Source organism: Sturnus vulgaris, chromosome 9, assembly GCF_052056855.1.
Source record: "Sturnus vulgaris isolate bStuVul1 chromosome 9, bStuVul1.hap1, whole genome shotgun sequence".
Classification (NCBI taxonomy): Eukaryota; Metazoa; Chordata; class Aves; order Passeriformes; family Sturnidae; genus Sturnus; species Sturnus vulgaris.
Genome location: NC_142251.1, coordinates 25,252,864 through 25,279,734, shown reverse-complemented (window position 1 = coordinate 25,279,734; position 26,871 = coordinate 25,252,864). Strand labels below are relative to the sequence as shown.

At 43.6% G+C, this 26,871-nt stretch overlaps 1 protein-coding gene across 2 annotated transcripts in view; it reads right to left on the bottom strand.

Moving 5' to 3' along the window:
• Window positions 1-3,711: 3,711 nt before the first annotated feature.
• Window positions 3,712-26,871, bottom strand: part of PLA2G4A (phospholipase A2 group IVA) — a 70,544-nt gene continuing 47,384 nt past the window's right edge. For both annotated transcript variants that reach the window (XM_088170193.1, XM_014884299.2), the window contains exons 9-19: window positions 25,333-25,469; window positions 21,582-21,804; window positions 20,751-20,865; window positions 18,206-18,343; window positions 17,771-17,863; window positions 16,353-16,424; window positions 14,431-14,685; window positions 9,353-9,537; window positions 6,275-6,470; window positions 5,965-6,122; window positions 3,712-5,146 (exon numbers count right to left, since the gene is read on the bottom strand). In XM_088170193.1, coding sequence (XP_088026319.1) covers window positions 5,015-5,146; window positions 5,965-6,122; window positions 6,275-6,470; window positions 9,353-9,537; window positions 14,431-14,685; window positions 16,353-16,424; window positions 17,771-17,863; window positions 18,206-18,343; window positions 20,751-20,865; window positions 21,582-21,804; window positions 25,333-25,469 — 1,704 coding nt within the window. In that variant the 3' untranslated portion in view covers window positions 3,712-5,014. The remainder of the gene's footprint in view (window positions 5,147-5,964; window positions 6,123-6,274; window positions 6,471-9,352; window positions 9,538-14,430; window positions 14,686-16,352; window positions 16,425-17,770; window positions 17,864-18,205; window positions 18,344-20,750; window positions 20,866-21,581; window positions 21,805-25,332; window positions 25,470-26,871) is intronic.

The window sequence follows — 26,871 nt, the reverse complement described above, 5'->3', positions numbered from 1 at the left end:
TGTATTTCAAACAATTTACACCGAAACACTGCTCCCTCACACCACCCCACACCTGCTGCTGGATCTTCCAGCTATCCCAGCTCACAGCCATGTCACAGAGCATGGTGGAGTCACCAAAAAATGTTGATGTGGCACCTGGGGACAGGGTTTGGTGCTGAACCTGGTGGTGGTGCTGGGCTGATGGTTGGATTAGATGATCTGTGAGGTCTTTCCCAACCTTAATGATTCTATGATCCCAAGATTCCAAAATAAAATAAAATGAAGTGAGCAATAAAGACACGTGGATTTCAGATGTCAAATTATTCTCTCATTTGTTTTCTGGCAGCCCTTGAAAAAAAAAGAGAGGAAAGACACAGAGGCAACACCAGAAAAAGGCCTGTGGTCTGGTGGGGCATTGAAACCTGCTCTGTATCACCTGGAATAAATTTCTTTACCTAAAAATGGGTTTAAAATATGGTTTTAAACAAGGTGTTAAAAGAGGCTTGTAGCTGAGGGAGGAACAGCAAATGAGTTAAACAGCATTACTAACTGCTGGACTTCTGCAACGTCAAAAAAGCATCAGTTCAAAACAGCTTCCTCTCAGCTTTATAAGGGACATCATAAACAAACTCTGAGACCGCCCACGGCACAGGTTTGGATGCAAACCTCCCTCCTTTCAGCCTCTGCTCCCATGGCTCATCCCACCCCACAATCCACAGCCAACAGCGAGAGAGAGCCCCAGGAGGAGCAGAGGGACCTTCCCCCCACACACCCGACCCCAGCCCTCCAGGCTGTCTCTGTGCTGGCAGCATCCAGGGATTTGTTAGTGCCAGAAGCAGGGCTGACCGTCACACAAAAATCCCCCCAGGCAAATCCCTGGGGTTTGGTAAAACCGGACCAGAAGGATTTGCATTGACTCCACATCTGCAAAGCATCAGTGTCTCTGCTTCCCAAACACGCTGGCGAAACACTTCCCTCAATCTCTTCCGAAGCCAAGGTGTTAATTCTGGTTTGTGTTTTCCAGCACACGCCCTAAACAAGCTGTGAGAAAACGTCTGGAAGGCGTTAAGCACCAGTGGGATGTGGAGCGTGTCTTTTATGTACTCCTCCTCATCCCAGAATTTACAGACTGCCTGGCACAAATCTTGTGTCCCATGCTGTCAGTGCTGGCCCAGCCATCCATCCCCCCAGTCCATCCAAAAAGTTGAGTGAGGAGCAGAAATGTAGCTAAATTACGAAATGCTCCCAAACAAATGATACAACTTTAGAATCATAAAATCATGGAACGGTTTGGTTTGGGAGAAACCTTAAAGCCCATCCAGTGCCACTCCCTGCCATGGGCAGGGACACCTTCCAATATCCTGGGTTGCTCCAAGCCTTTTCTAACCTGGTCTTGGACATTTCCAGAAATGGGGAGGTGTAGCTTCACCAGTGTAGTTTATTCTTCAATGGCAGATGTTATAGTTTCACAACCAAATAAGCCCAGAGCTGCCCATTTTCCCCTAATTTTAATTTTTTTTACTCACTTTTGACTTGTCTAATACAATATACCTGGGTGAGAATTTGAGAGAGACACGAAGACCAAAACCACCTCAAGTTTCCCAGGTTTTTGTGGCCAGTTTGGCATAGCCTTTGAGGAGGACACACTGGAAGAGCATTGTACTGATTAAAGATAAAATATTTAAATATAAAGGTGGCTTGATGTTAAATTCCCCGAGGCTTTTCTGACAAGTCTCAGGATGGCCTCATGGATGAGCTGCTGGCTCCACATGAAGATGGAGTGGCAGGGAAGCCCCAGGAAAGCTCCCTCTGCAGACATCAGACCCGGCTCCCAGCCCAGCACCAATGACCCCATCCCAGCTGGGGTTCCCCTTTCAGTGCCTCTTTTGCCTCCAAATCTTTCTCAGACCTGGCTGTGTTTCTGGCACCCCTGAGATCTCTCCAAGCTCATGGCATCCTGCTTTGGGAGTTCTGTTCCCAAACATCTCCTGACTAAACCTAACGAAAACCAGGAGTCTTTAGGCTTGGCTTTGGTCTCTAATTTCACGTTTGTGGGGCTTGGCACACATGGGTTACACATCCACATAAGAATTCCTGTTCCTGTCGGGCCCAGTCCTGTGGGGTTTGGTTTGTGTAAAGGTTAAGGAGTTGCCGTGTCCTCGCTTTGCCCCAGTGCCTGCTCCTCACGCACAGCCGTGCTGTGTTTGTGTTGCCATGGGGAATTCCTGGGAGCCCTCACAGCCCCTGCCTTCCACGCCGGAGGGCCCTGCGCAACCTCCCGGCTGAGTCACATCCCCACACAAACCTGTCCATCCCAGGTGCCAGCAGCCAGCGAGGGCTGAATTTACAGCTCCAGGAAATGTCTGCTCGGCTCTGCTTCCCGTGAGCACCAGAGCAAAACCTGTTACGTCAACACGAGTAGTTGCACAACCAGCTCCTGGCATCTGATCCCACATCCACTCCTGGGCACAAGCAGTTCCCCAGGAACACCAGCTCTGTGTGTTCTGTAGGAACAGCTCTGCAGGTGATCACTCACGTTTCATCCCACAGACAAAATATGCCCAGGGGAACAGGAAAGGGCACTGGCTGCAGCCCCATTCCCTGAAAAAATGGATTTTCTTCTCACCTACAGTAACACACCGAGGTCACCGCTCCAGAGCTCCAATGCTCCCCAGGTCAGTGGGATTTATTCTGAGAATTCCCTTCTGCTGGTGAAGGAAAAGGCAGGCAGAGATTTCCAATGTCCATCCCAGCACTGCAGCCTGCTCCGAGGAAGAGAAGCTCAATGCTCTGTGCCAGGTGCCCCAGAGCTCACCAGAGCTGTTCTCCAGAGCTCACCAGAGCTGTTTTCTATTAACTGGGGTCGTTGGTTCAAGAAAGAAATGACACAGGGCTCACTGAGGGTCAACAAGCAGCCTTGTTTATTGTTCACTGCCTTGTTTCACAGGGGCACTTCCATATGTGACTGGTTGAGGTCTCATCACAGCCCAGCTCCCTGGCCAGTGATCCACCTGCATTCAGGGCTGAATGAGACTGCCTGGGATGCCGTGTTTGAGTTTGACTCTATCCCATCCTTGCCTCACCCAGGGATTTGTTTACTTCCAGGCTGGTGGAGTCTGGGGGGCAGCCTCAGACCAGCTGCACTGTGACAATGTTCCAGGGCTCACCAGAGCTGTTCTCCAGAGCCCACAACAGCCCTTTCCCTTTCCCAGTACCCACCACAGCTGTTTTCCAGGAACTGAGCTCACCCGAGGCTTCACCAGTGCAGAGTGGCACTTCCATGTCCTTCAGGCACGAAGGATCTTCCATGTGCTGCCCCTACAGTAATGTTTGAAGCCTGAAATAATTAATTCTCTAAATCCACCTTTGTCTGCCTCCTAGGGACCACATGCTGTACACATTAAGCAGAAGAACCTGGATTAAAGGGAGGGAAAATGAGAAACAAAGGATTACATTTCTAGATATGGAAAAACTCTGCGTGGTTGGTGCCACATTGTTTGTCAAAAGAGGGCTTTTCCTGCATTATTATTCTTCTTCCACATTATTTTTAATAATGCCTAAGGAACTCCCTTGCTTCATAAGGAATGCAAGATTAAAGGCAGCAAAGACTCATCCTGTGCACTGTCAGTCTTGTGAGCTGCCCCACACCATCGAGCTGCTCCACATCTCTTCACAAAAAAACTAAAGATAGCCCTCAAATTATCAAAATAAAAACTGTCTGAAAACAGCAGGTGACAAATATAATTTTATTTTTTATCATCTGGTAACACTGTGATACTATAAACTGTATAAAGCATGATAAAACTCTTCCATGAAACAGAGTAGGTACATATAATAAAATAAAAAATACAAATATTACATTACCAAAAGGAAAAACAACATTTAAAAGAAAATATTACAATAATATAATGGTACCAGTTCCTTTCTGTATTCCAGAAATTATGGAAAATGTTTAAATTATGCAGCACTAAGATAAGTTACTTTTATTTTCTCTCTTGATTTTAAACATGCACTAACTCAAACAGAAATAAAACCTATTGATCAATACAGGAAATGTTGTTTAACCACAGAACTTTGCATGTAGACTGGAACCAACCTAGGTTAGTGGGAAGTGTCCCTGTCCATGGCAGGAGGTGGAATGAGATCAACTTTAAGGTCTCTTCCACCCCCAACCATTCCATGATTCTTTTGGTGCAGCGGCTGTTAAAAGAAATGCATTGTAATTATTTCCCTTCCCAGGGATTTACTGATTTTAGCAATTAAAGTTTTCAGAGGTGCAGCTGCATTTTCTGTGCATTTGCAGAGTTACAGCAATACTGGTTGAGATGGTACTAAAATAATCTGTCTATGCATGGTCTTTCATTATTCAAAGCACTAAGAATATATTTTTCAAATAGCCGTTAAGGCTTCACATTCTTACCTGGGCACGTTTTACCAATTCCCAGTAAACATTGCCACTGTCCCTTTGCAGAAATGTGTTGTTTTAATCATGCTCAAATTCAAAAGCATTGTCAATTTATGAAGAAACATTCAGGTTAGAAATACACAAACTGACAATAATTTAACACATGGTTTCCAGCAGCTCAAGAGTTTAAGCAATGTAATTTTGAGGATTAAATGAGAAAAAGAAAATATCAGAGGTTTAGTTTTTTGCTGAGTGGTACAGACATTCTCATATGGCGGTAAAGTGGATTTCAATTTTTTTATTCTAATTCCATCTTACCCTTCAAGCTATGCCCAGTTTGCATCAATTAAAAAACAATTACCCCCCCCAAAAGAAACCAGTGTTTACAATTTTATAAGAAAAGAAAGACACTGAACCCAATGATCTCCGACTAATTCCACAGTTTAAAAAATGAGACTCTCAGCCTACTGAAATGTTTCAGTTCTTTAAAAAAGCAGTACAAAATGCTATTGGGAGGTGAGTGTTCACAAGAAGATGCCTTTAGGAGTGTTGCTCAGCCCTGTGAGGAGCAGGGATGCTCCACTCAAGTCCTTTTGACTCCAGTTCCAAAGGCAGGGCCAGGCACAGCCTCTACGTGTGGTTGTTGTTGAGGTTGCTCTTGTTGAAGAACCTCCTGGCCTCCACACTGCTGAGGGACACGGAGCAGCGAGAGGGGTTCTGCTTCCTGTACTCGATGCTCTCCATCATCGCCTCCTTGATCACCTGCAGGGAGCAACACAGCCAGCAGGAAAACTCACATCTGAACCACTCTCAGATGGACAGAGGCAGCCCCTTCTCCCTCCAACAGCTGCTGCTCCCACTATTAGCTCTGCTCCATCCCCGAGCAAAGGGATCGATGCGTTTTAGTACACATAGTATTTCTTGAGTGTACAAAACACTGATTTTCATGTGGTTAGTAAAAATATGAGGGAGGCCACTAACACCAAATTAGTCACACAAAAATAGATAGTATTTAAAAAGCCCCAGTAAAAATTCAGAAGTGTAAATCCAAACATTGAGAAAATCCCTACTTCAAGGACGTAGAAAGTAATTATGTTGAGAAAGATTAAATCTTCACTTTTATTTCCTTTGTGCCGATGTAACAAGTTTTCTTCACTTTATTGATTAAAACCCCCATATCTTTATCTGGGATGATCATTACACTTGTCACTCCACAGTTGTTGGGATCATGATGTCATGTTTCACCGACCATCAATTACAAATAATTATTACTGGTTAGCTGATAAAGAAATTTCCTTTAGAGAAAACTTCAGTGTCCTTTTCGTCCAATCAGACAAAAAAACCCCAAAAACAGTATAAAATCCTGCACATTATATTTACATCTTTACCAGTCTCCTTTGCTCAGTTATCCTGAATGGCTTGGGATGGTAAAATGACCAAACTAAGGTAAGAACCAAATGAGAAAATCAGGCAAACACTCAGGCAAAGCCCTGTACCTTCTGTAGGGCAGATTTAGGGCTTTACTCACATCACCCACTTCTCCCTGTAACAATCCAGCCCCTTTAACCCCCCATACTTACATCCATGTTATTGAGGGTGTTGAACTCCATGAGGTCATGGAGCCTCTTGAAAGCCTCGTTAGGATACTGGAAGTTGAAGGTAGAGAAAGGTGTATCTGGATCATCAAAAATATCAAAGTCTGCAAAATCCTTCTCTTCTTGTGTTTCTCTGAGAACGCCTGCACAGGACAAATACAAAAATTTCATCCAAATGTTAGGGCTGAGGATTTATTACCTTATTTTTAAAGGCTCCTTTGAATTAATCCCCTACATAACCACCAAGCCATTCCAGAGGAACAGGTGGATTCACTATGAGGAATTGTGAGCTCACCTGGAGCTTTGTACTTCCTGAAGTTGATGTTGGCCAGCACGAAGTGGATGATGGTTGGACAGTCCTTCTCTGAGGAGGTGTCCTTTGGTTTGAAAACATAGCACTCCTTCATGCCCTCCCGGTCAAACACGTTGGGGTCTATCTTGGGGAAAGGAAGCTTGTTCATTTTGGCCCATTTTTCAGCCAGCAGGATTTCCTGGAAAGAGGAAAAAGACTCTGGTGCATAAAAGCTTCCACTGCAAAGTCAAGAGGCTTGCAGAGACAGGGATCGTGTGGGGTGGTTAATGAAATCCATAAATTATTAAGTCTCCAACACAGGAAGGGCATGGAGAGAGTCCAGAGGAGGCACCAGGATGAGCAGAGGGATGGAGCAGCTCTGCTGGGAGGAAATGCTGGGAGAGCTGGGATTGTGCAGCCTAGAGAGGAGAAGTTTTGGGGTGACCTCACTGTGGCCTTGCAGTGCCTGAAGGGGCTGACAGGAAACATGGAGAGAGACTGTTGACAAGGGATGGAGGGACAGGACACAGGGAATGGCTTCCCACTGCCAGAGGGCAGGGTCAGAGGGGATATTGGGAAGGAATTGTTCCCTGTGAGTGTGGGGATGGCCCTGGCTCAGGGTGCCCAGAGAAGCTGTGGCTGCCCCATCTCTGGAAGTGTCCCAGGCCAGGCTGGATGGGGCTTGGAGCAACCTGGGACAGTGGGAGGTGTCCCTGCCCATGGCAGCAGTGGGATGAGGTTAATGTCCCTTCCAGCACAAACCAGCTTGTGGTTCTCAGGACTAATCAAGTCCATTTCAACAGAGATGACCCAGCAGGACCCACTGAGCACCTCACCCTGCTCTGGCTCCACCACCTGCCACATGAGTCACAGGAAAGAATGTGGTCTGCCCCAGAAACCTGGGGGTGAATTTACAGAGCTGACAGCAAGGGACAAGCCATCCATAATTTTACTTTGCAAAGCAATACCAGTGCTGTGGCAACCACTGAGAGCACCTAAACATTGGGCCATGCATTGTTGTACTCAGAGTCAATCCCCACAATACAGCAGCCTCTCAAAGCACACCAAGTGAAGAGCTCTAGAAAACAGGTGGTTTTTTCCCTCATGACAACTCAGTAAACAAGATAATTTGTAAATAATGACTCAAAAGCATGTAATGAGGTTGTGTGAGAGGGAGGAGAGGGAAGGTCAAACATCTTTAATCTTGGTTTTCAATGAAATAGGATCCTTCTTTGGACAACTGTTTTGGATATGCAAGAGATTTAGAGATAGTGGGTGTAAAATGGTAAACCAAGGCTCTAGTCATTGAGCAAAATATTAGAGTGCTACCATAGATACAGGCCCTTTTCTGAAGTGGCATTTGCTCTTTGTAATGCACCAGTGTGACAGAACTGGTTCCTATTCCTGTCCTCTGCCTCAGGAATACACCTGTGTCTGCCTCAGCACACACCAACCTGTGCTTCAGAAACAATAGACCATTCCCTTCAACAAAGACTTCTGGAAAACCCGAGGTACCATCTAATTTTCCCACCATTTTTTATAGTATTAGGGAATTTTTTGCCTTTTGAAAATGACAATAGAGAAAATAGAGAAAATAGAAAATAGAGAAAATAGAAATAGAAAATAGAGAAAAATCTTCAGGATGCCACTTGAGTGCTCATTAATCTCTCAGTGTTCCCCAAAACAACCCAGAAAATTGCAGCTGACGAAGACAGAATGCTAAGGGTAGCAGAGGTGACCATACACAGCCTTTTGCACAGATTCCACCTGTGGAATGTTAAAAAAGGGAGGAAAAAGATGTTTCAGAGGCAATGGCAATGCTGTGTCAGTAAATTTAGCTGCTGGGGAAAACGCTCTTGACAAAAAAAGGAGATACATTTTTATGCAAATAGAATATTAAAGGAAAAAAAACACTCTGAGATTCAGCCATTTAAGAAAAAAAAAGGATCTCAAGGACTTCGAAGTCTTCTCAGTGCTCTGTTCTCCTCAGTAGCCCCAAGAGACCTAGAAATTACAGCAATTTCTCCCTTTTATTCTGTGATTTGGCTTTGCAGTTGGCAGCACTGATCTCAAGCTCATTTTGTTACTGCTGTTATTTTCTGATGTTATTTTGGGGTTTTGTCACTCCATAGCAGCTCAAGGAAAAGAATTCTCTGTTCAAACTGAAATTTGTCTGTAAAGCAACAAGGAATGTCAGTTGTTTCTCAAACAGGAATATTTTCTGACTTCCCTTAAAAATTGTTTTAAAAATCCATTTGGGTTTGAAATAAATAATGCCTCTTTTTTTGAGGATGACAGAATCGTTAATGTTGGAAAAGACCTCCAAGATCACACAGATCAACCAAATCCCACCATGCCCACTAAACCACAGCACGAAATGAGACCCTCACAGTAGGTCTCTGAAGTGCTGGTTTTTCTGTAGTTACCAAAATGATCCATGTGAAGGCCTTGGGATCAGCTGGAGCTGTGTGGATGTGCAGGCTGTACAGACTGACAGCTGTGCTTTCCACACCTGCTGCAGAAAACAGCATGGCACTTACTCCCTGTTTTCCTCTTGCTGTTTTGTGCTGGTCTGGATGGATTTAAGAGTCCCACTTAAACTAGTTCTGGGATTATCCCAGTGAGATGTAAAGGAATAGTTAGCCCTGATTCCAAAAGATTATTTATTTAGCAATCCTGAGATGATGCACTTCTGCAAGATGATGACATGAAACCATCCATTTACATCACAGCACACAGAGGAGAGCAGCTGGGCAGAGGGAGAGTACAGCAAGGAAAATGACTTAATTGTTTAATTCTGGCAGAAAATAAAACTCTGCAAACAGTGCCAAAGCAAAACTTCCATAAAAACAACCAAGCTCCTACTTCAAAGGAATTTCAATATCCCTCTTTGTGCCAGTTGCCTCACAGAAGGCATGTAAACAGGAACTGAGGCACAGGGCAGTATTCTGCCTTGACGTGGAAAGAAATATTCCAAAGCTGTAGATACAACAGCACCAAGGCCCTTCTGAGACCATGTGGAATAGAACTGAGTCACCTTAAACTCCTGAAACCAAGAAAGGAAGGGCCTGTGTCACTTACTTTGAAAGGAGGGCTGGAATCACTTGGCCTGGCTGAGAAATCAAAGGAGATGATGAGATCCACACCTCTCTGGGGCCTTAGGATGAGCGGGTAGGGCAGGTTAAAGGTCAGCCCACTGTCTACGATGTGGATCTTCTTGCTCTTCACATCCAGGGGCTCATAGATCCTCTCAAACTCGTCAGGATCTGCGTGGAACACAGGAAAACCAAACCAGGGATACCTGAGTTAAGAACTGAGGTTCTGAGGAGCTTTCCAGTGTCTCCCTAAGTTCTGGAGAGAGCATGGAATTTGAACTGCACAGTGCATCCCCTGTAAACACACCATGGATTCAAGTGTAACTGAAACTCTTAAAAACTGGAGAATGAGGTGAACAGACAGAACTGTAAGGGCCCTCAGGAGGCCAAGTTCACGAGGCAGACCCAGAGGTGGCTTGAGGAAAACCAAAGGGAACAAACATCCAGGTTTGATCCCAGCCCTCCCACCTTCACTCCACCATCCCAAACAATCCAAACACAAAGGAAAAAGTTTATGGAATGTTAAGAGACATGCCATAATGTGTGTCAGGGTGTCAGGGGATGGTCCCAGACTCTGTTCAGTGGTGCCAGGACAAGGTGCAATGGCCATAAACTAAAACAGAACAAGTTCCACCTCAACATGAGGAAGAAGTTCTTTCCTTGGAGGGTGCAGAGCCCTGGAACAGCTGCCTGGGGAGTGCACAGAGTCTCCCTCTCTGGAGACATCCCAAACCCCATGGATGTGTCCCTGTGTCACCTGCTCTGGGTGACCCTGCCTGGGCAGGGGGTTGGACTGGGTGATCTCCAGAGGTCTTCCAACCATTCTGTCACCCCCTCAGTGTCCTACAACCTCTGGCTAAACCTATTCCCCCAGGTTCCCTCCCACGTCATTCCCAACTCTCCCAAATTTACCCAAAAACTCTTAATGTGGCTCTGCCCTCCTGTGTCATTTGTCTGTGTCTGCTTCTTCTCATTCAGTTGGGACTGTCAGGTCTTGTTTTTCAACCTGCACCAGACCTGATGACCTCACACTCACCACTCCACCAGGAACAAAGACAAATAGTGACCCATATCCATATCCATAATTTAATGACAGAATGGACAGAATTCCCTGTCAGCCACTTGCTGCTGGTGCTGTCCTAGTGTGGTATCCACCACTCTTTTCTCTAAGCCCAGCCTGACAATGTTTCCCTCTAACCCCAACATTCCCTTGGGTGCAGCCCAGGAAAAACCACTCCACTTTCCTGGGTATCTTCATACTTACCAGGTCTCTGGACACTAGAATACGAAAGTCTCTGGACACTAGTAAACTGCTGTACTTAAAATTTTTCCCCTGACAGTCTTTTCTTGTTTCAGACCTTAGAAATATTTCCAGTACATCGTTTTGCTTTTTAACAAAAATCTAATGCTCATATCTGTAGAGGGCAGTGTAATGTAAGGAATGCTGGATAGAAAAATACAATTATTTCTGCTATAATTGAATTTCCTGACACCTACTTATTGACAATGATAGCCACCTGGAAAGAAAAAAAAAAAAGGGGGAATTTTTGAAGCAAAGGAAATCCATCAAAAATTATTCTAACTCTCGTCCCTGTCATTTCGAGAGCAGCATGTTGTGAGCACCAAACCAAATCTTAAAACAGATTATTTCATTTTTTATTTCTGTTGTTATTTACAAGAGAACCCTTTTCCTAGTAATGAGGCACCATTTTCCCACTATTTGCCTGGATTTCTAAAGGAGAGAAGATTGTAAAATCATTGCCTATTGCTAAAGGTCTAGGTGTGTTTATAAATCTATTTTAGAGCCAGATATGTTTCATAATCATGAATTAGCATAAATGAATGAAAATGTATCAGTATTTATCAAACTCATCACAATGTTTAAAAATTGTAAAAAACCCGCACTGACTACAGTTCCTTTTAGCACAAGTAGATCAATTTGGTTTTTCTCTTCTTGTTTAAAGACAACACATCAAACATAATTTAACCATTGTTCTCACTAGAACTTCTAAAAAATCGCAAAATTATTTTTGTTCAAGTTTCTTATGTTACAAAAACTGAATTTGGAAGATCTTTTAATCAAGAACAGCATCAGCTATAACAGTGTTTGTGATGAGAGTGTTATTACTGCCACACAAACTTCTTCCTAACACTGAAGAATGAGATGGGTCCTATTGCTTACAGCTCTCATGACCCTAAAATCAAATTTATCAAAATAACCTTACTGTATTTTAAAGGAGAAAATGTCTTAATGTCATCAATAAATTTATAACAGCCATATAAATGAGTTTCAGTAATCACAGTCTTCATACAAACCCAGAGCCTGGGACACGAATTTTCAGCCTTTTAGGAAAGATGCATTCCTATTACCAGCACCTTCCAGTCCATCAGGCAGCAAACTGGGAGAAAATGCAAGGATGTGCACTTGGGGACAGGGCTTAGTGGCAGTGCTGGGTTGATGGTTGGACTTGATAATTTTAAAGGTCTTTTCCAGCCTAAACAACTCTGTGGGTCTGTGTTTACCAGCCCAGCTCCATGTTTAGCCAGCTCAGTCCTGTCAACTTCCCAGCAATGGGACACACAGATAGATATTTGTTAGGAAATTATAAAGAGGGCACATCCTAGAGACCAAATCTGCCACAGACAGCAGCTCCCGTGGAAGGAGGGGAGATGAGAAGGGCATTTGCTACTGACGTCCATCTACTACAAGTGTTTCTATAAATACCAAAATCAGGAAGCAGAGATTAGGGGTTATTTTCCCCCATTGTTATGCACTTGGCATTTTCTTAAATTGTTCTGGTGTGTTGTAACATCAAGAAAAGAAACAACTCTGAGTTCACAATGAAATCATTCCTGATGAAATAAGGAAACACGTAGCATTAACTCCACAAATAGAATCTGGGGATAAGCAAAGCCAAGGGTTTTACTTCCAGACTGAGTGGCTGGGATCTCTGCTGCAGGCACTGCAGACCCTAAATTCAATCCTCAGTAATGACTGTTAGATTGCTTTAGGTGAGCCACAGTTCATCCTCTGCAGAGGGTTTGGGACAACTGGAGATGGAAAGGATTATTGATATCCTTTTTGATTCACTTATTTCTCCTTTGGAGTGTTTGGCAATAAAGGAGAGTAAGACTTAAAGCAATACAGACTTCTCTCTGCACCCAAGCTGACAGGTAAACTGCCAGTGCTAGGAATAAATATGCACAGCTTAAATGTATCCAGTGCCATGCTAATCTAAGGATTTAAATTTTATATCACAGCCTCCTTTCTATCTGCGCCTCTGGGCCCCTCAGCTCTTCCATATATTAGGAAAATGCACAGCATTAAAATGTGGATACACTCATCACACTACGGAATGATTACATTTTATATTAACTACTGACGTTTCAAGGGGTTTTTAACTATTCTTGACTGTAATATTGCAACCACTCGCAGCTGTCAGATCTGAGTTGTTACTGCAGGTTTATGAATGGGGGCTTTGGTTAACAGCAAAAAGCTGCAGTCATGTCGAACTTTACCCATTTTAACCCATAGAAGTTTCAGGCACTCCAAGTAATAGTGCAAAATTCTCATCAATTGTCATTTTTTCCAACCATAAATTTCCTACGCACTTTCCTGCCTCTTTTCCAAGTACTATAAATATTAAGACTACCAGTTGTAAACACCTCTGAGATGACAGAAATATTTAGAAAGTGGAGTCCAGATGGAAATTACTCTTCAAGCCCTACAAGGGATTTGTTACATTAACAAATACACATTAGAGGATGGCTGCTACTTAAGCTTTTAAATGACATCTGGTATTTACTGTTGCTTAATGAGTGGCGGGGACAATCTCCTTTTTCTGAATAGGAGATGAGGGCTGAGGAGAATGTTGCTGTCATCAGGGATGGTTGGTAGGGCTGTGCTGGGAGGAACAGCCTGGAAGGAACACCCCCTTCAGAGAGGAACAGCTGTTCTTTGCTTGATGGATCACAGAATGAAGGGATGGGTTGGGTTGGAAAGGACCTTGAAGATCACTCAGTGCCACTCCCTGCCACGGGCAGGGACACCTTCCACTATCCCAGGTTGCTCCAAGCCCTGTCCAGCCTGGGCTTGGACACTTCCAGTGCCAGAAGAACACCAAGAAATTAACTGCCTTTCACTGAACAGATTGCAGTGAACACTAAGGCAAAAGCTCCAAATTCCTAACCAAACACAATTAATCTTCATAGCTACTGTCCCACACGCCACATCCCTCATGGAGTGGGGAAAGACTTTGGACTTCTTTTGCAAATTTGTATTTTTCTTAATTTCTTATCCTCTATCCACATTCTTGCTTAAGCCAACATGAAATGTGGATGCACCTGCACATCAGGGACCCTGGAATGGGAGTGGTTCGTCAGGTGGATTCACACTGGGAAGAACACGGTGTCAGCAAAGTAAGACTCTATCGACTGTGCCAGGGCAGGACCAGGCTGGAGCTCAGGGAGAAGGTTCTTCCTCCAGAGGTTGTTGGGAACTGAACAGTCTCCCCTGGGAATGGGTCCCAAGGCTGCCAGAGCTCCAGGAGCTTTTGGACAATGCTCTCAGGGATGCACAGGGTGGGATTGTTGGGGTGTCTGGGCAGGGTCAGGGGTTATCCATTATCCTGACGGGTTCCTTCACAAATGCACTGATTCTATGATCATACAAGTGAAGAAGTGTGTTGCCTCCTGGGGTTTCTCAAAAGATGAAGACAGCAGATGAGCTACAAAGGTTTTGCAACAGGGATGTCGTGCAGGAGACCAAGGAAAAGTTTCATTTCCACCAGCAGGCTTAGCATCAATAAGAGCCAAGGAACAACCTGGATACCCTCAGGACCCAGACAGTGAGAAAGTGGATGTAACAAAGTGCACCATACACAAAAGCAGCTCGATCCCCTTCTGAAGAGCCCCTGTCCGTCCAGTGGCTGTTCCACACGCTGTGCCAAGAGACAGGGCAGGGAGCAGACAGCAGCTGTGACCCCCCTGGTGAGATGTCACCGCGCTGGGAACCCTCTGGCTTCATTAATTACCACACACAGCACCAGTGCTCTGGGAACTGACCTGCAACTGCAGCCGGCTCCTCCTCTTCCAGGGACTCCTGGGTAAGCAGCTCAGCCAGAGGGGACAGGGGGTAGCAGCTGTTGAGGTTCAGCCCCAGCATGAAGTTGTGCACCTTGCCGGCGCGACCCTCGCGCGTGTTGAACAGGGCGCTGTCCCCCACCAGGGCCATCAGCATGCGCTGCACCCAGCTCTCCTGGCTGCTCTCCTGGCTGCTCTCCTGCAGCCTCTCCCGCTTGGCCTCAGCGCCCTCTGTGCCTGCATACAAAAATTAAAACACCCAGCTGTGGTATTTAAACACAGGAGAGCGTAACTCCAGTGTTTCAGGGACCTACCAAAAAAAAAAATTCTTTCAATGAGCCAGGGGCTGGATGATGGAGCTTTGACACAATGATTTCAGAGGAGTGCAGAGAATCCATCCTTCCAACTTCACAGCCCAGTGAAACATTTCATCTGCCCCACAATAGCATGGATGTGTCCATCAGGAAAATAGAGTGGGAATGTTAGATGACCTGAGCAAGACTTAACTAGTCTGAGGGCTTTATTTGTAAGCTCTGCTGGGCTCAGGGATAGACCTGAGACAATAAGATCCATACTTGACATAGATATAAATTCATCTGGATGTGCACTGACAGCCTTCTCCATCTTTCCTGCCTGTTAAAAATCCAGCTTTACTCAGAAAAACAGAGTTAGTCTGCATAAAGGATGTTTTAGCATGAGAATTTTAAAATACCTGACGTTATCAGTACAGTAAATTGTAAACTACAATTAGTATCTGGCTTTAATTAACGAAAGAGTACAGTGAAAGATCCAGACTTAGATGTCTGCAGTTGGAGCTCACAGTAAAAATGACCTGGTCTGGCACCACCCTGTATTCATTCACCTGTCAAAACTTGACTTTCCGGGGTGTTTTGAGTAAGAAAATAATTCAGGCTCAAGCTTGATACTTTAAATCCAGCTCCTAAACTTGCCTCTTTAACCCAGGCTCTAAAGAACCTGAGTTTTATATAAGTAGAGAGAAAACAAGCATCAGAGAAGTCCAACATCTGTCCAATAACATTCTATGGAAGTAAAAAGGATTTCCAAGTGTTTACAATCCCAGATTTGTGGGGTGCTCCCTATGGCTACAAACTGGGAGAGAAATGTGTTTGGTGCTGGCTGTAGTGTTTAAACAGGAAATCCACAAATAAACACAAAACCTGGTACCACCTACAGTTTTTATACATAAGGGGAGTTGAAGAAGAAATCACTGAGCTGAGATAATGACACAATTCCCTGTCTCACCATATAGGATTTTCTTTTTTTGTGTAGCTCAAAATCACAAAGAGCTGCATTCCCATGTTTGCTCCACTTTTTGATTTTTGCAGGTGAAAATCACCCCAAAAATACCATCAAATACAGAAAGTTAAGAAATCTCCAGGTGCTTTAGATACTTAAAGAGATAACTGTCAATAGAATCTTTTCTTCCTACTGCCCAACATTCTCTTTGTGCCTCTTCTGGGCACCTGGATTTGGGCATTGTTACAAACACAAGGAAATTCCTATATCAGGTGTCATTTGTAAAGGTGCTAGAAGACACCTGTGAATGCTGGAAACATACATTAAACCATTCTCAGGTAAATATTTCATCAGGAAACCCTCGAAAACAATGGATCACAGTGTTGGTTTAGGGGGCTGGCAACAATTCCAAGGTGCCCCTGAGCTCGGCAGCTTGCTGGAAACAGACTTCTGGCCCAGCAAACCACATTTCTGGGTGTATGTGAAATTCCAGACGTGTGTGAGAGAATGCCCTGATGACCAGCTTGAGCAGGAGACACGAAGTGAAGCCCAGAATCTCCTGGGGTCTCTTGTTCTCTATATTGTTGAGCCACACAAAAGGTGATGGAAAAAGGAAATGATGAAATGAAATCTGAGCATTTCCTTACCTTTTGGATGCTGTGATTCATCTTCACTATCTGAGCTGTCGTTGCTCACAAGGTGCTTTAGCCTAATATTTTCTGTTAAAAGAAATATAAATTCTTTTAAACTGCTGAGGTTTAACTGGAAGAACAGTTAAGATTCTCAAAACAATGTGAGTCATAAAATACTCAGTCTTTGTAATAGACAATACAGCTGAAGAGACTGGGTCTGCTGTGGACATTAGAATGTGAGCAGCAGGTATTTGATTTAGCCTGCCATTTTTGGGCTGGGAAAGAAAACTTTAGCAGTACCTCTCACTTCCCTCTGCACTACATACCTGGCACTTTATTCACCTTCATTAAAATGTAGATGTTTAGCTTCTGTCCTCTCAGTAGCTCTTACTGAACTAGGAAAATGTTAGTGTGATGCCAAGGTGGCACTGGGACATCTCCAGCTCTGGTCCAGACTGTGGTTCAAATCACATGAATATTTTCACATCTGATCCCACTTCAAAGAATATTTTTTAAATTATATGTGAAATGAGTCATAGATGACAAATAACATTCTGTGTGTCACCATCTTTCAAAAGCAGACTTTTCCATTATCACCTTTATTTACAAGAATCGTCCATGAGGAGGTGTTAACATTCATTCATGAGTTGTATCAGAAATAGGAACCTGGAGGTCTCATCTCATCCATAAAGAAAAGATGAATTCAAACAGCTGAATTCCATCCATTAGAAGGCAGACAGAAGTTATTATTTAAAAACTATCTCAACCTACATTTTTTCTTCTTGCTCTTCAGAAAAAGCTGGCTGTCTAGGACAACTTATTTATTGGTCAGAGCTTCCCCTGTAATGCTGCCTTCTCAACAGGAAACAAAAGTGTTAAAAACCATTCATCATTAACTACATTCTCGGACAGAACTCGATAAAGTCCATCCAAACCAAGTCATAACTATTTCTTTGGAGCCATCTTGCCATTTGTGTGCCAGAAGTGAAACCAAAACCATTCCATTTGCAAGCAAAGGACCAGATACCAACAGGTTGTGGTTAGAATGGAGCAATTTAACAACCCGGTGATGAGAATGTTTATGTGCAGTTTGCTAATCCCTTAAACAATACAGCCCAATGGCAAGAGACTACACAAGTAACTATCTAATACTTGCTCTCCAAAAATCACACAGCATAAAGAGAGGATTCTATTAATTACCAGAAAAGAGCTGGATAGATGCATGTGACTTTCAGCAGCTCTGACTGACCAGAAATTAAAGGGAAAGAAAGGAACAAACGTTCCCAATGCTTTTTCCCCACCTCAGCAGCATCCAGCAACAAAAGGTAATTAATTCCACATTCTTAAATGACTACCAGAAGTGCCATCCTTCCACAAAGGGAGAATCTTGCCAGTAATTGGCTCTGCATAGTGGAATTATTTACTAATAGTACCTAATTCTTCTTCCATGGTGGGCCCTTTATTCTGAGAACTGGAGACACCAAGGACTCTGTTAAATAATATTGAAAATGCACTGCCCCAGACACCTGAAAGAGAAAAGATAAACAATGAATAGTGCTTGGCAGAAGGAAAATAAACTCCACATACCTTACTAAGTACCATTTAAGCAGTTGGTTGCTCTCTGAACACACCTCTGAGTTTGGAGCAGGTCAAGTCATAAGCTCACATGTCCAAATCAGAACAAAAACGCATTGAAATAAGAAACAATTAAACAATGCCAATCCATATCTGTGAAATCTTTCAAATTAATGTCTGCCAACAAACTGAGAGTTCTATCTCCTGTCTCACAGTTTGTGTGACTGCATTTAAAAGTCCATGAACTACTGAAATTGCTTTTGTTTTTCAATATCTTTCTGTCACATACTCACCCATCAGGAAATGCAAGGGATTTTCAGCATATTTCTTCACCACTGTCCCCATAAAAAACTTGTTTCCAAACAAATCAGGAGACATGAAAGTTCCATATTTAGCCATTCCGATTTCATATGGACTGAATTCCACCCAGTCTGCAAAGTCAGAAATAAAACTCTGCTCAGTCAGAAATCTCAGCCTGAATAGAAAAAGAGGAGGAAAACACAGAAACGAAGCAAGCAAAGAAATTTTAGTGAAATGGGAAGCCAAACAACCATTTGGAATATCCAATCAAGGTCAGTGATGTCTCAGCAGGGAAAGAATCCTCATTCTCTCTGATCACAATAAACTTCGGTGAGAAGAATGAAGTTGGAAAACCAGAGGTATAAAAGGAGAGATCACAAATGAGGAACACACAGTGGCATCTTTATTTCATCCCCTGCTTCAGCATGATTCCCTGCCACATGTGGGTCTCAGCTCCAAGCTGCTTTTCCTTCACTGCAATTCCAACAAAAATATGGAGAGCAGTGACAGAGGTGGCACAAAACCAGTCACTGAATATCCCAGGGACTGTGAAATATTCTAGCAGAGGCATTTGGATTCTACCCAAACCTAAAGTTTTGCAGGCAATCCAGTATCAAAAGGCAAAGCTGAGAGGCAGCTGATAAACTTAACAATTCAAACATGGCCAAAGATACCTTTAGAAGTCCATTTTATTGAACAGAGAGCTCAATAAAAATATGGAATAAGATGTTCAAATGCATTTTCTGATCTCAGCAGAAAATACAGAAGTGATTTGCATTCTATTGATGTAGGCCTTTGAAAATGCATCTTAGTTGACTTGGAAACATGTTTTTTGATACCAGTGGAGTTGCTTCCATCAGAGAATTCAGTTCAAAAAGGGAGTAAATAAGAAACAAAACACATCTTCTCTTTTTATCATTTCCCCCATTCATCTATTTGACTTTCCCTATTTTTATCAGGGATTGATTTGACTGGAAATAAATCAGAACTAATTCTCAAAAAGAAAGGCAAAAGAGACAACTTTGAAATATCTCCACATGTCATGGAATTCCATCCACCCTCAGGATATTCCCGCTGACGTGTGGAGCAGAAGGTGAACACTTGACCTGAAAAGGAAAGATTTAATCATGATTGCTGGGAGTTTCATCTCACAGGGTAATGCTTATCTGAACTAAGTCAAATGCAATATCCTATTTTCCAAATAAATCACCCAAAGATCTTCACATTCACTGGAGCAGAAGGAAATTCCTTTGAAGACCCAGTCCAGGAACTTCAGATTTCCTTTTAGCTGTATAAACATGAACTGGCAGATACGTATTCAGAACCAGGGTGACAGCAAAGCTGAACTGAGAATTAGAATTAATTTGTGTTAGTTCACCTTCAGCTTGCATTTGCACTGAAGGAGATTTCTCAAATCACGAAGCCTGCTCAGGGAAATAAAATTTCTGACTTAAAATCAATGTAAATTAGGAAGTGTAAATATTTCTGTTCAAAATCTGCTGAAGCTCTCACATCAGGAAGAGCTAAAAGGAGGAATAGAGTTTAAAATAAGAACCAATCAAGATCCAGCACCCTCTGTAAGGACAGAGATGTCAGCCTCAAAAGGCAAACTCAAGATCCACTGGCACAGGAAATACCTTTTTTTAGAGCAAAGTAAAGCCTACAGGTGCTTCTGATCTTGCTTAGGCAAAGACATTATTAACGAAAGATCATTATGGTTTTAAAACAGTAATCCAAATAAAATTTATTGAAAAACAGGAGTTCATCTAAAACCCAAAATACTCCTATTTCCAAACAAAAAGGCATCAGTTTCCTAAGTGACAAAGTTAAAGACACATTTTCCCATGAAATACTGACCCTAATTTACAAGTCTTCATTTTCATTTCCAACCAAAGCTTTGACAGCAACGTCTCCAAATAACTATTTTAGGAAATACAATGATGTATAAACCTGACACAAATCACCTGGCATTTCCTTTTCCAGTCTTGGATATAACTATACATAGATGCACACATCCTTTGCTTAGTGTAGCATCTTCCACAACTGGACCCACTCTCATCTGAAGTTACCAGAGGAGTTTAAAACCTATGGAGTAAATACAAGTAAATAGGGGGGGTTTTTTGTATGTTACCAAAAGCACTTCCCACTGGGCAAGAAGTGAAAAAGAGGCATTATATCTAATTTGTCTAATTTTAATCATGGAATCATTAAAGTTGGTAAAGACTTCTAAGATCATCAAGTCTAACTGTTGCCTTCACCCTTCTCTGAAAGAGGTGACTGAGAACATTTTCCTTTCCCTGTCTGATACACTACTTTAAACATCTTTTCCCTGCTGAAGTCATCAGGTTTCTCTTTGGCTTGGCACTCCTACCTGAATATGTGATCACCTATCCATGAGTAACTTCTTATCACTCTGTCAGATTCCCAGAAGTCAGATGCAATTAGTCTCAGGTGTGTTGAAAAAAAAAAGGGTTTTTTTTAACCAGCCACACACCTCTCTCCTTGCCACAAGTGACTCAACACAGATTGGGAACACACCTGCAAACATCAGTTCTGAGACATCTGGTTTGACGTGTAGACAGGTGAAGAGTGGCAGAGCACACTGGGCATTATTGACCTTCTCTTTCATATTGCTCAGAGTGGTGTCCATCCTCTGCAGGGAAAGAAAGGCATCAGTCCCAAACACATCCTGTAAATTCCTGCTGATATATATACACACACTTCACTTACATTTATATATTAAAATAAATATTGCATGCTTTTATTCTATATAAAGATCTGGGAGACTTCTTCTGTTGATGAAATTTGATAAGGAAAGTTTTTCAATGACGTGTCAGATTCTGATTTAAACTAAACATCTGTGCATTTTTTTCATCCCTTGGTAAACAGGGATTTCTAACCAACCTCACATAATCATTAATAGCTCTTCAGCATCAGAATTCTATACATCTGCCACAAATAGCTGTGTTCCCTCTTTTTCAGTGTTTTATATTATTAAAAACCCGCTATCAGTGTACACTCATGAGGGATAGAAGTGTATAAAACACATCTGCAAACCTACTGACACATTTCAATCTTGCCACAACATCAAATCAAGCTGCTGCTTACCTGACTCATTTGAACTTCAAGTCTTTGTGCCTGATTCAGCCAATTAAGAATTTTCAATTATAGAACACAAGAGCGAGAAGCTCTCCTGTTGTCTTTTTGCAAAAAAAAACAAGGGGAGCTTTCACACTGAAATTAGTACTTTTTAAAGCAAATTCTGTTTCTTATAGCAAAATGTGCACTCAGGTAATTTCAATAAAATAGTAGCAGTGGGAATTACGTAAGAGTTTGACAGCTTTAACAGCATCAAAAGCAAGCACTCACATCACGGATCAGCGTTTCCCCTATGAGCATCCCAAAGATGTCCGTGAAGGTGACGGGCTGCCCTGAGCTCTTCTTGTTCCACAGAGACTCGATGTAGCGTTTGACCTTCTGCGGGGTCAGCAGCAGCAGGGGGTTGTGGCTCACAGAGTGCATCAGCTCCTCATTGATCTCCTTTGGGCCCTTGGCTGGGAAATCCGGGTGGGAATACAGAGTTGACATATACCTGCAATGGCAAACGGGCTCTGTGAGCATCAAACGTGCTGCAGAGTCAGCTGCCTGAAAGCTACAAAAAGCTCGTAAATGAGTTGATACAGTTACTGATTAAATCAGGTTAATTAACTCTCCATTTATACTGGAAATTGTCAATTCCTTTTTGTCAAAGCACAGAAAGCTGAGCAATTTGTTCTAAATATAAGCATAGGATCATCACAGGACATTCAACATGTATTTTCCATAATGTGTATGAAGTAAATGATTAAAGAGTCCTCGTTTTTCTGTTTAAGGGATAACAGACAGAACATGGGAAACTGAAAGGAGCTCCTCCAGCTACCACAGTCCTTTGGCAGACTTGAGGTCCTAGAAGGACACATGGAGCTCTCTCCCTGTAAGAGGCATCTCTCTGACCTCCAGCTCATTATCACTACTGAAAAATTCCTAAAATATCTCAGCGTATCACAGAATCCCAGAATGGTTTGGGTTGGAACGGACCTTAAAGCCGCTCTAGAGCCACATCTTCCACTAGCCCAGGGTGCTCCAAGCCCTGTCCAACCTGGCCTTTGGACACTTACAGGGATGGGGCAGACACAGCTTCTCTGGCACCCTGTGCCAGGGCCCCACCACCCTCACGGGAAAGGATTTCTTCTCAATATCCCATCTAAATCTACTCTTTGGCATTGGGAAGCCATTCCCTCCTGTCTTGCCACTCCATCCCTTGTAAACAGTCTCTCTCCATGTTTCTCATCAGCTCCTTCAGGTCACACTGAGGTCACCCCTCCTCTCCAGGTGAACAATCCCAGCTCTCCCATCCTTTCCTCCCAGCAGAGCTGCTCCATCCCTCTGCTCATCCTGGTGCCTCCTCTGGGCTCTCTCCAGCAGCTCCAGCTCCTTCCTGTGCTGGGCCCCAGGGCTGGAGCAGCTCTGCAGGTGGGGTCTCACCTGAGCAGGGCAGAGGGGCAGAATCCCAATCCCTTTCCTGCCATCTGGGCTGGGGGCTCAGCCCAGGGCACGGGGGGCTCTGCCCTGGATATGGCCCCACACTCCAGGATATGATGCTTCCATAATAAACTGAAGCACGGTAACTACAACTTGTGCAGTTGACTGTGAGGATGTGGAAGAGGCAAATCCTGAGTTTGCTACTGATAAACAAGTTTAGTTTTACTGCAAACAAAGCTCAGACGTGTGCAGGCAGCCCTGGCTTCCTCTTGGTCGGGTTAGGCCACACCAAGACTCAAGACAGGCCCTTCTAATCTATGAGAGGCTCATTTACTCTTATTTACCCAGTGACCTGGCTCAGGTACACATCCCTTACTCCAGGGACAGCTGTGAGGCACACACGGGGTCAGCCTGGCCCTGAGGTCATGCCCAGCCATTTCTGTGACAGCACAACCAACCCTTTCCCACGTGGGCTGCCAGGACTCGATCCACAGGTTCCACGTCAGCTCCTGGGTGCAGGGAAAGGGGAATGCAGCTGGAGAAGTCAGCACAAGGTTGAAGCAAGATGGCAGAAAAGCATTGCTCCAAGGTTAGGCATGCAGCTGAGGGGACAAGCAAAAACCTGCCTCTCCTGCCAGGAAAGGAATTCTCCAGCCTTCAGGAAAAAAAGAAAAGAGAATTATTCCCAAATGACAGACTGCATGGAAAAGAAAGAAAAGAAAGGGAGTGTCAATTTATTTATTCATCAAGCAAGGAAAGACTGAAGGGTGACATCAGAGAGCAAAAGCAAATTTATTCTAACACAACTATGTCCAATCTGTTTCTGACTGGAGCAGTTCAGATAACCTTGCTATTTTAACTCAGATTTTACAGTTTACATTAGATCAACTACGTATTCACCCCTGGGTTTTCCCCAAAAGAGACCTCATAGCCAGCAGAGTGACCTCTGTCCTGAGCAGGGATTGCAAACCCTTCCCTAGAAACACAGGGAATGTTTTACCATATTGCACTATTCCACTGCTCTTCATCCACCTTCTGCTTTTCACAGCTGTGACAGAAGTCCATCCATCTCTCTCAACAGACAGTGATAAATCTGCCCCCACCACCAGTGATAAGAAACACGGCTTCCAACCTTTTGTAGTCAAATCTAAATGAGAAATTTACTCTAGTTCACAGACACTTCTGGCATTTCAAAACCTCCTGGCATTCTGAAAGCTTCCCTCTAGTCTGGGAGGGAGGAAGCAAGCTTCACACAATGAAAAATAATTGACAAAAAAAACCATACAAGGAGTAGAACTGATCATTATCTCCTTCAAGAGTCAGCTTTGGAGTTAGAGTGTGGAATTAAAATTCATGTACTTCCTTAGAGCTAAACCAGGTGATAAAACTCATCCTAGGCAGATTCCCTGCTCGTTTATTTTACAAGTCGTTTTCTCTCAAAGAATTGAGACATTTGTATAATCTCATCCCTGAGTCTGAAAGGATCCTCGAGGTCTCTGCTCCAGCCTCCTGCTCAATGCAGAGCCAGCCTAAGTCAGATGAGGCTGCTCAGGTCTGTGCTCAGCCAAGTTCAGCTTTCACATGGGCACTGCCTGAGTCAGACTGAGAGGATGATACCGTCCCCAGCCTACTCGGGAGAGAATGGCTCAACACATTCCAGTGCTTGGCCACTCTCACTGCAACAGTTTGCCTAAGAGTTAATCCAATTAGTCCTTGTCCTTTCTCTGGGCATCTCCAAAAAAAATCTGTTTTCTTCACAGCTACTTATCAGGAACTGAAGATAACAATAAGATCTCCCCCATCAATACCTGTGCCTGCTCCTCAAGGCTAAATGAACTACTTTGAAACTTGATGTATTGTCAAAATTAAGCAGTGCAGTGGGACTGAGACAGTGGGTAATCCAGAGTGGGACGCCCTGCAGGGTGGCAGCCAGGCCCCAGTAAATCCACAGGATTTTAAATCGGGTGTAAAATGGAGCAAGAGGTCTGTCACAAGAATCACAAGGTTGGAAGAGACCTCTAAGATCAGAGTCCAACCCATGCCCTAACACCTCAATTAAACCATGGCACCGAGTGCCACATCCAGTCTTTTATAAAACACGTCCAGGGATGGTTACTGGGCAAACCACTGCAATATTTTATCACCCTTTCTGTAAAAAACTTCTTCCTAATATCCTAATAACCTGTATTTCCCTTGACTGTGTCCTCTGGTTCTGTCAGTTGCTGCCTGGCAATCTTTCAGTGATTTTGAGGAGCTCTAAAAGCCCTCCCAAAACATACAACACATTTTGGGTTGACTGAGTCATCAGCTTCAAACCACAAGGGATTCTTTCGGTTTTTCACGTTTCATCAGGAATATAAAGTAACACACATTAGGTGCCAATATAGAAATACGGGTGCATATGTGTGGCACCTCTTTCCATCCACTCCTGCTCTCAAAGCTCCTGGAAGAACACCTGGAGCCTGAGCTGTCCTTGCCTTTGGGGCATCCAAAACACCTCTCCCAGCAGACTTGGATGTGTAAAGTGTAAGTCAGCTCTCGTGACAATTCCTTCAGAACTTGCTGCAGGGAAGCTGAGGATAACCAAGAAAGGCCTTACCAGGTGGATCCAGAGAGGCCAGCAATGTACGTGGCACAGTCCAGGACTCCTGACTCATAAAGTGCTTTCATGACTCCAGCAAAGCCCACCATGGCCCGGAAGCCCCCTCCCGAGCCCAGCACGGCGATCACCGGCACCTGCAGGGATAAGAGCAACACAACCACCACATCAGTGACAAAGGACACACCTGGGAGCACCCTGCCCAGCCCCTGGACATCCCAAGAAGAATTAGAATTTATTTGAAGAAGTCACCACTTATAGCAAGATTTCTAAACCAAAATATACTCAGAATTTCTTTAGAATGTCTGTCCTTCTTATTCACAATCCAAAATAGAGGAGATATTAAATTTAGTTATTAAATGAACTATTCAGTTACAAGACCATAGAGATTTTTAAAGCAACCTAAACACCAGCTTTAATCCAATTCATATCATTGTGACAGAGCCAAAGGCAGTAAAATTTACTAACGAGAAACAGAAGAGAGACAAATAATATTTTGACTGGGAGTTTAAAAACAAGTTTTATAACAAAAACATCCAGTATTACTACATAGTATGAAGACAGTCTCAATTTTATCACCACTTTGCAAACGCTGCCAGAAAGGTAATGTGAATTCACAGGGATCAGGACAACTACTCAGCCACCAAGAGAGGAGTGAGCAGAACCAGACATGTTTATTGTGGCACCAGGTTAAAACTGTGTCCACGGGGGTTTATTTTACACTTTTCTCCTTCTTACTGCCCAGCCTGGACATCCAGGCTGTTCCACTCAACTGCACCGTTTCTCCAGGTATCTAAAAAGAAGACAAAATGAAATAAAAATTCATCTGCTCCCACCATCATATGTTTTGGCCTAAGTAAAGGGCTCATGTGGCTCCCAGTTTCCAAAACCCAGGAGGATTTTCCACTGTTCAGTGGTGACAAAGGAACCACCTCTAGGCTGCTACTGAGCATAGAAAGAATTGCACAGCTGTGCAGAAAGTCCCTATCTGATCAAACTGCTGATCTGCCAAAAATCTCCCTGAAAGGCAATTTCAGGTGCCAATAGATGGGATTAGTGACAAGAAAATGATCCACGTGATCCACGTGACGACAGAGTCCTGTTCTTTCTGCAGACTCCATGCTCCAAGCCATGAAACTTCCCTGAGGACTGCCTGTCACAAGGAAATGCCCGTGAACAATAACCAAGGCACTCAAAATGTTTCTTGAGGTTTCCACTCCCCAAAACTGCTTATTCTTGATGCAGTGAGATTGTTACCTCCTTCACAAGTGTTCAACTTTAGTAATAGAAACCACAAGCATTCCCTGGCCCTGCATTCATGGTGCAGCTCCAGAGATAGGGATCTATCCCAAAAATGACACAGCCCAGGGAAGGGTTTGGGATATGTTTTGTTAAGCCAACACCCCAATAACGGAGCAGCTGCTTTGAAGGAAGAGCCATGTCAGTAATCACTCCTTTAATAACATGGGGAGGCTTTGAAAGCTCCTCAGGAGCACTGCCCACTCAGCCTGAGCAGACACATCCCAACAGGATGGAGAT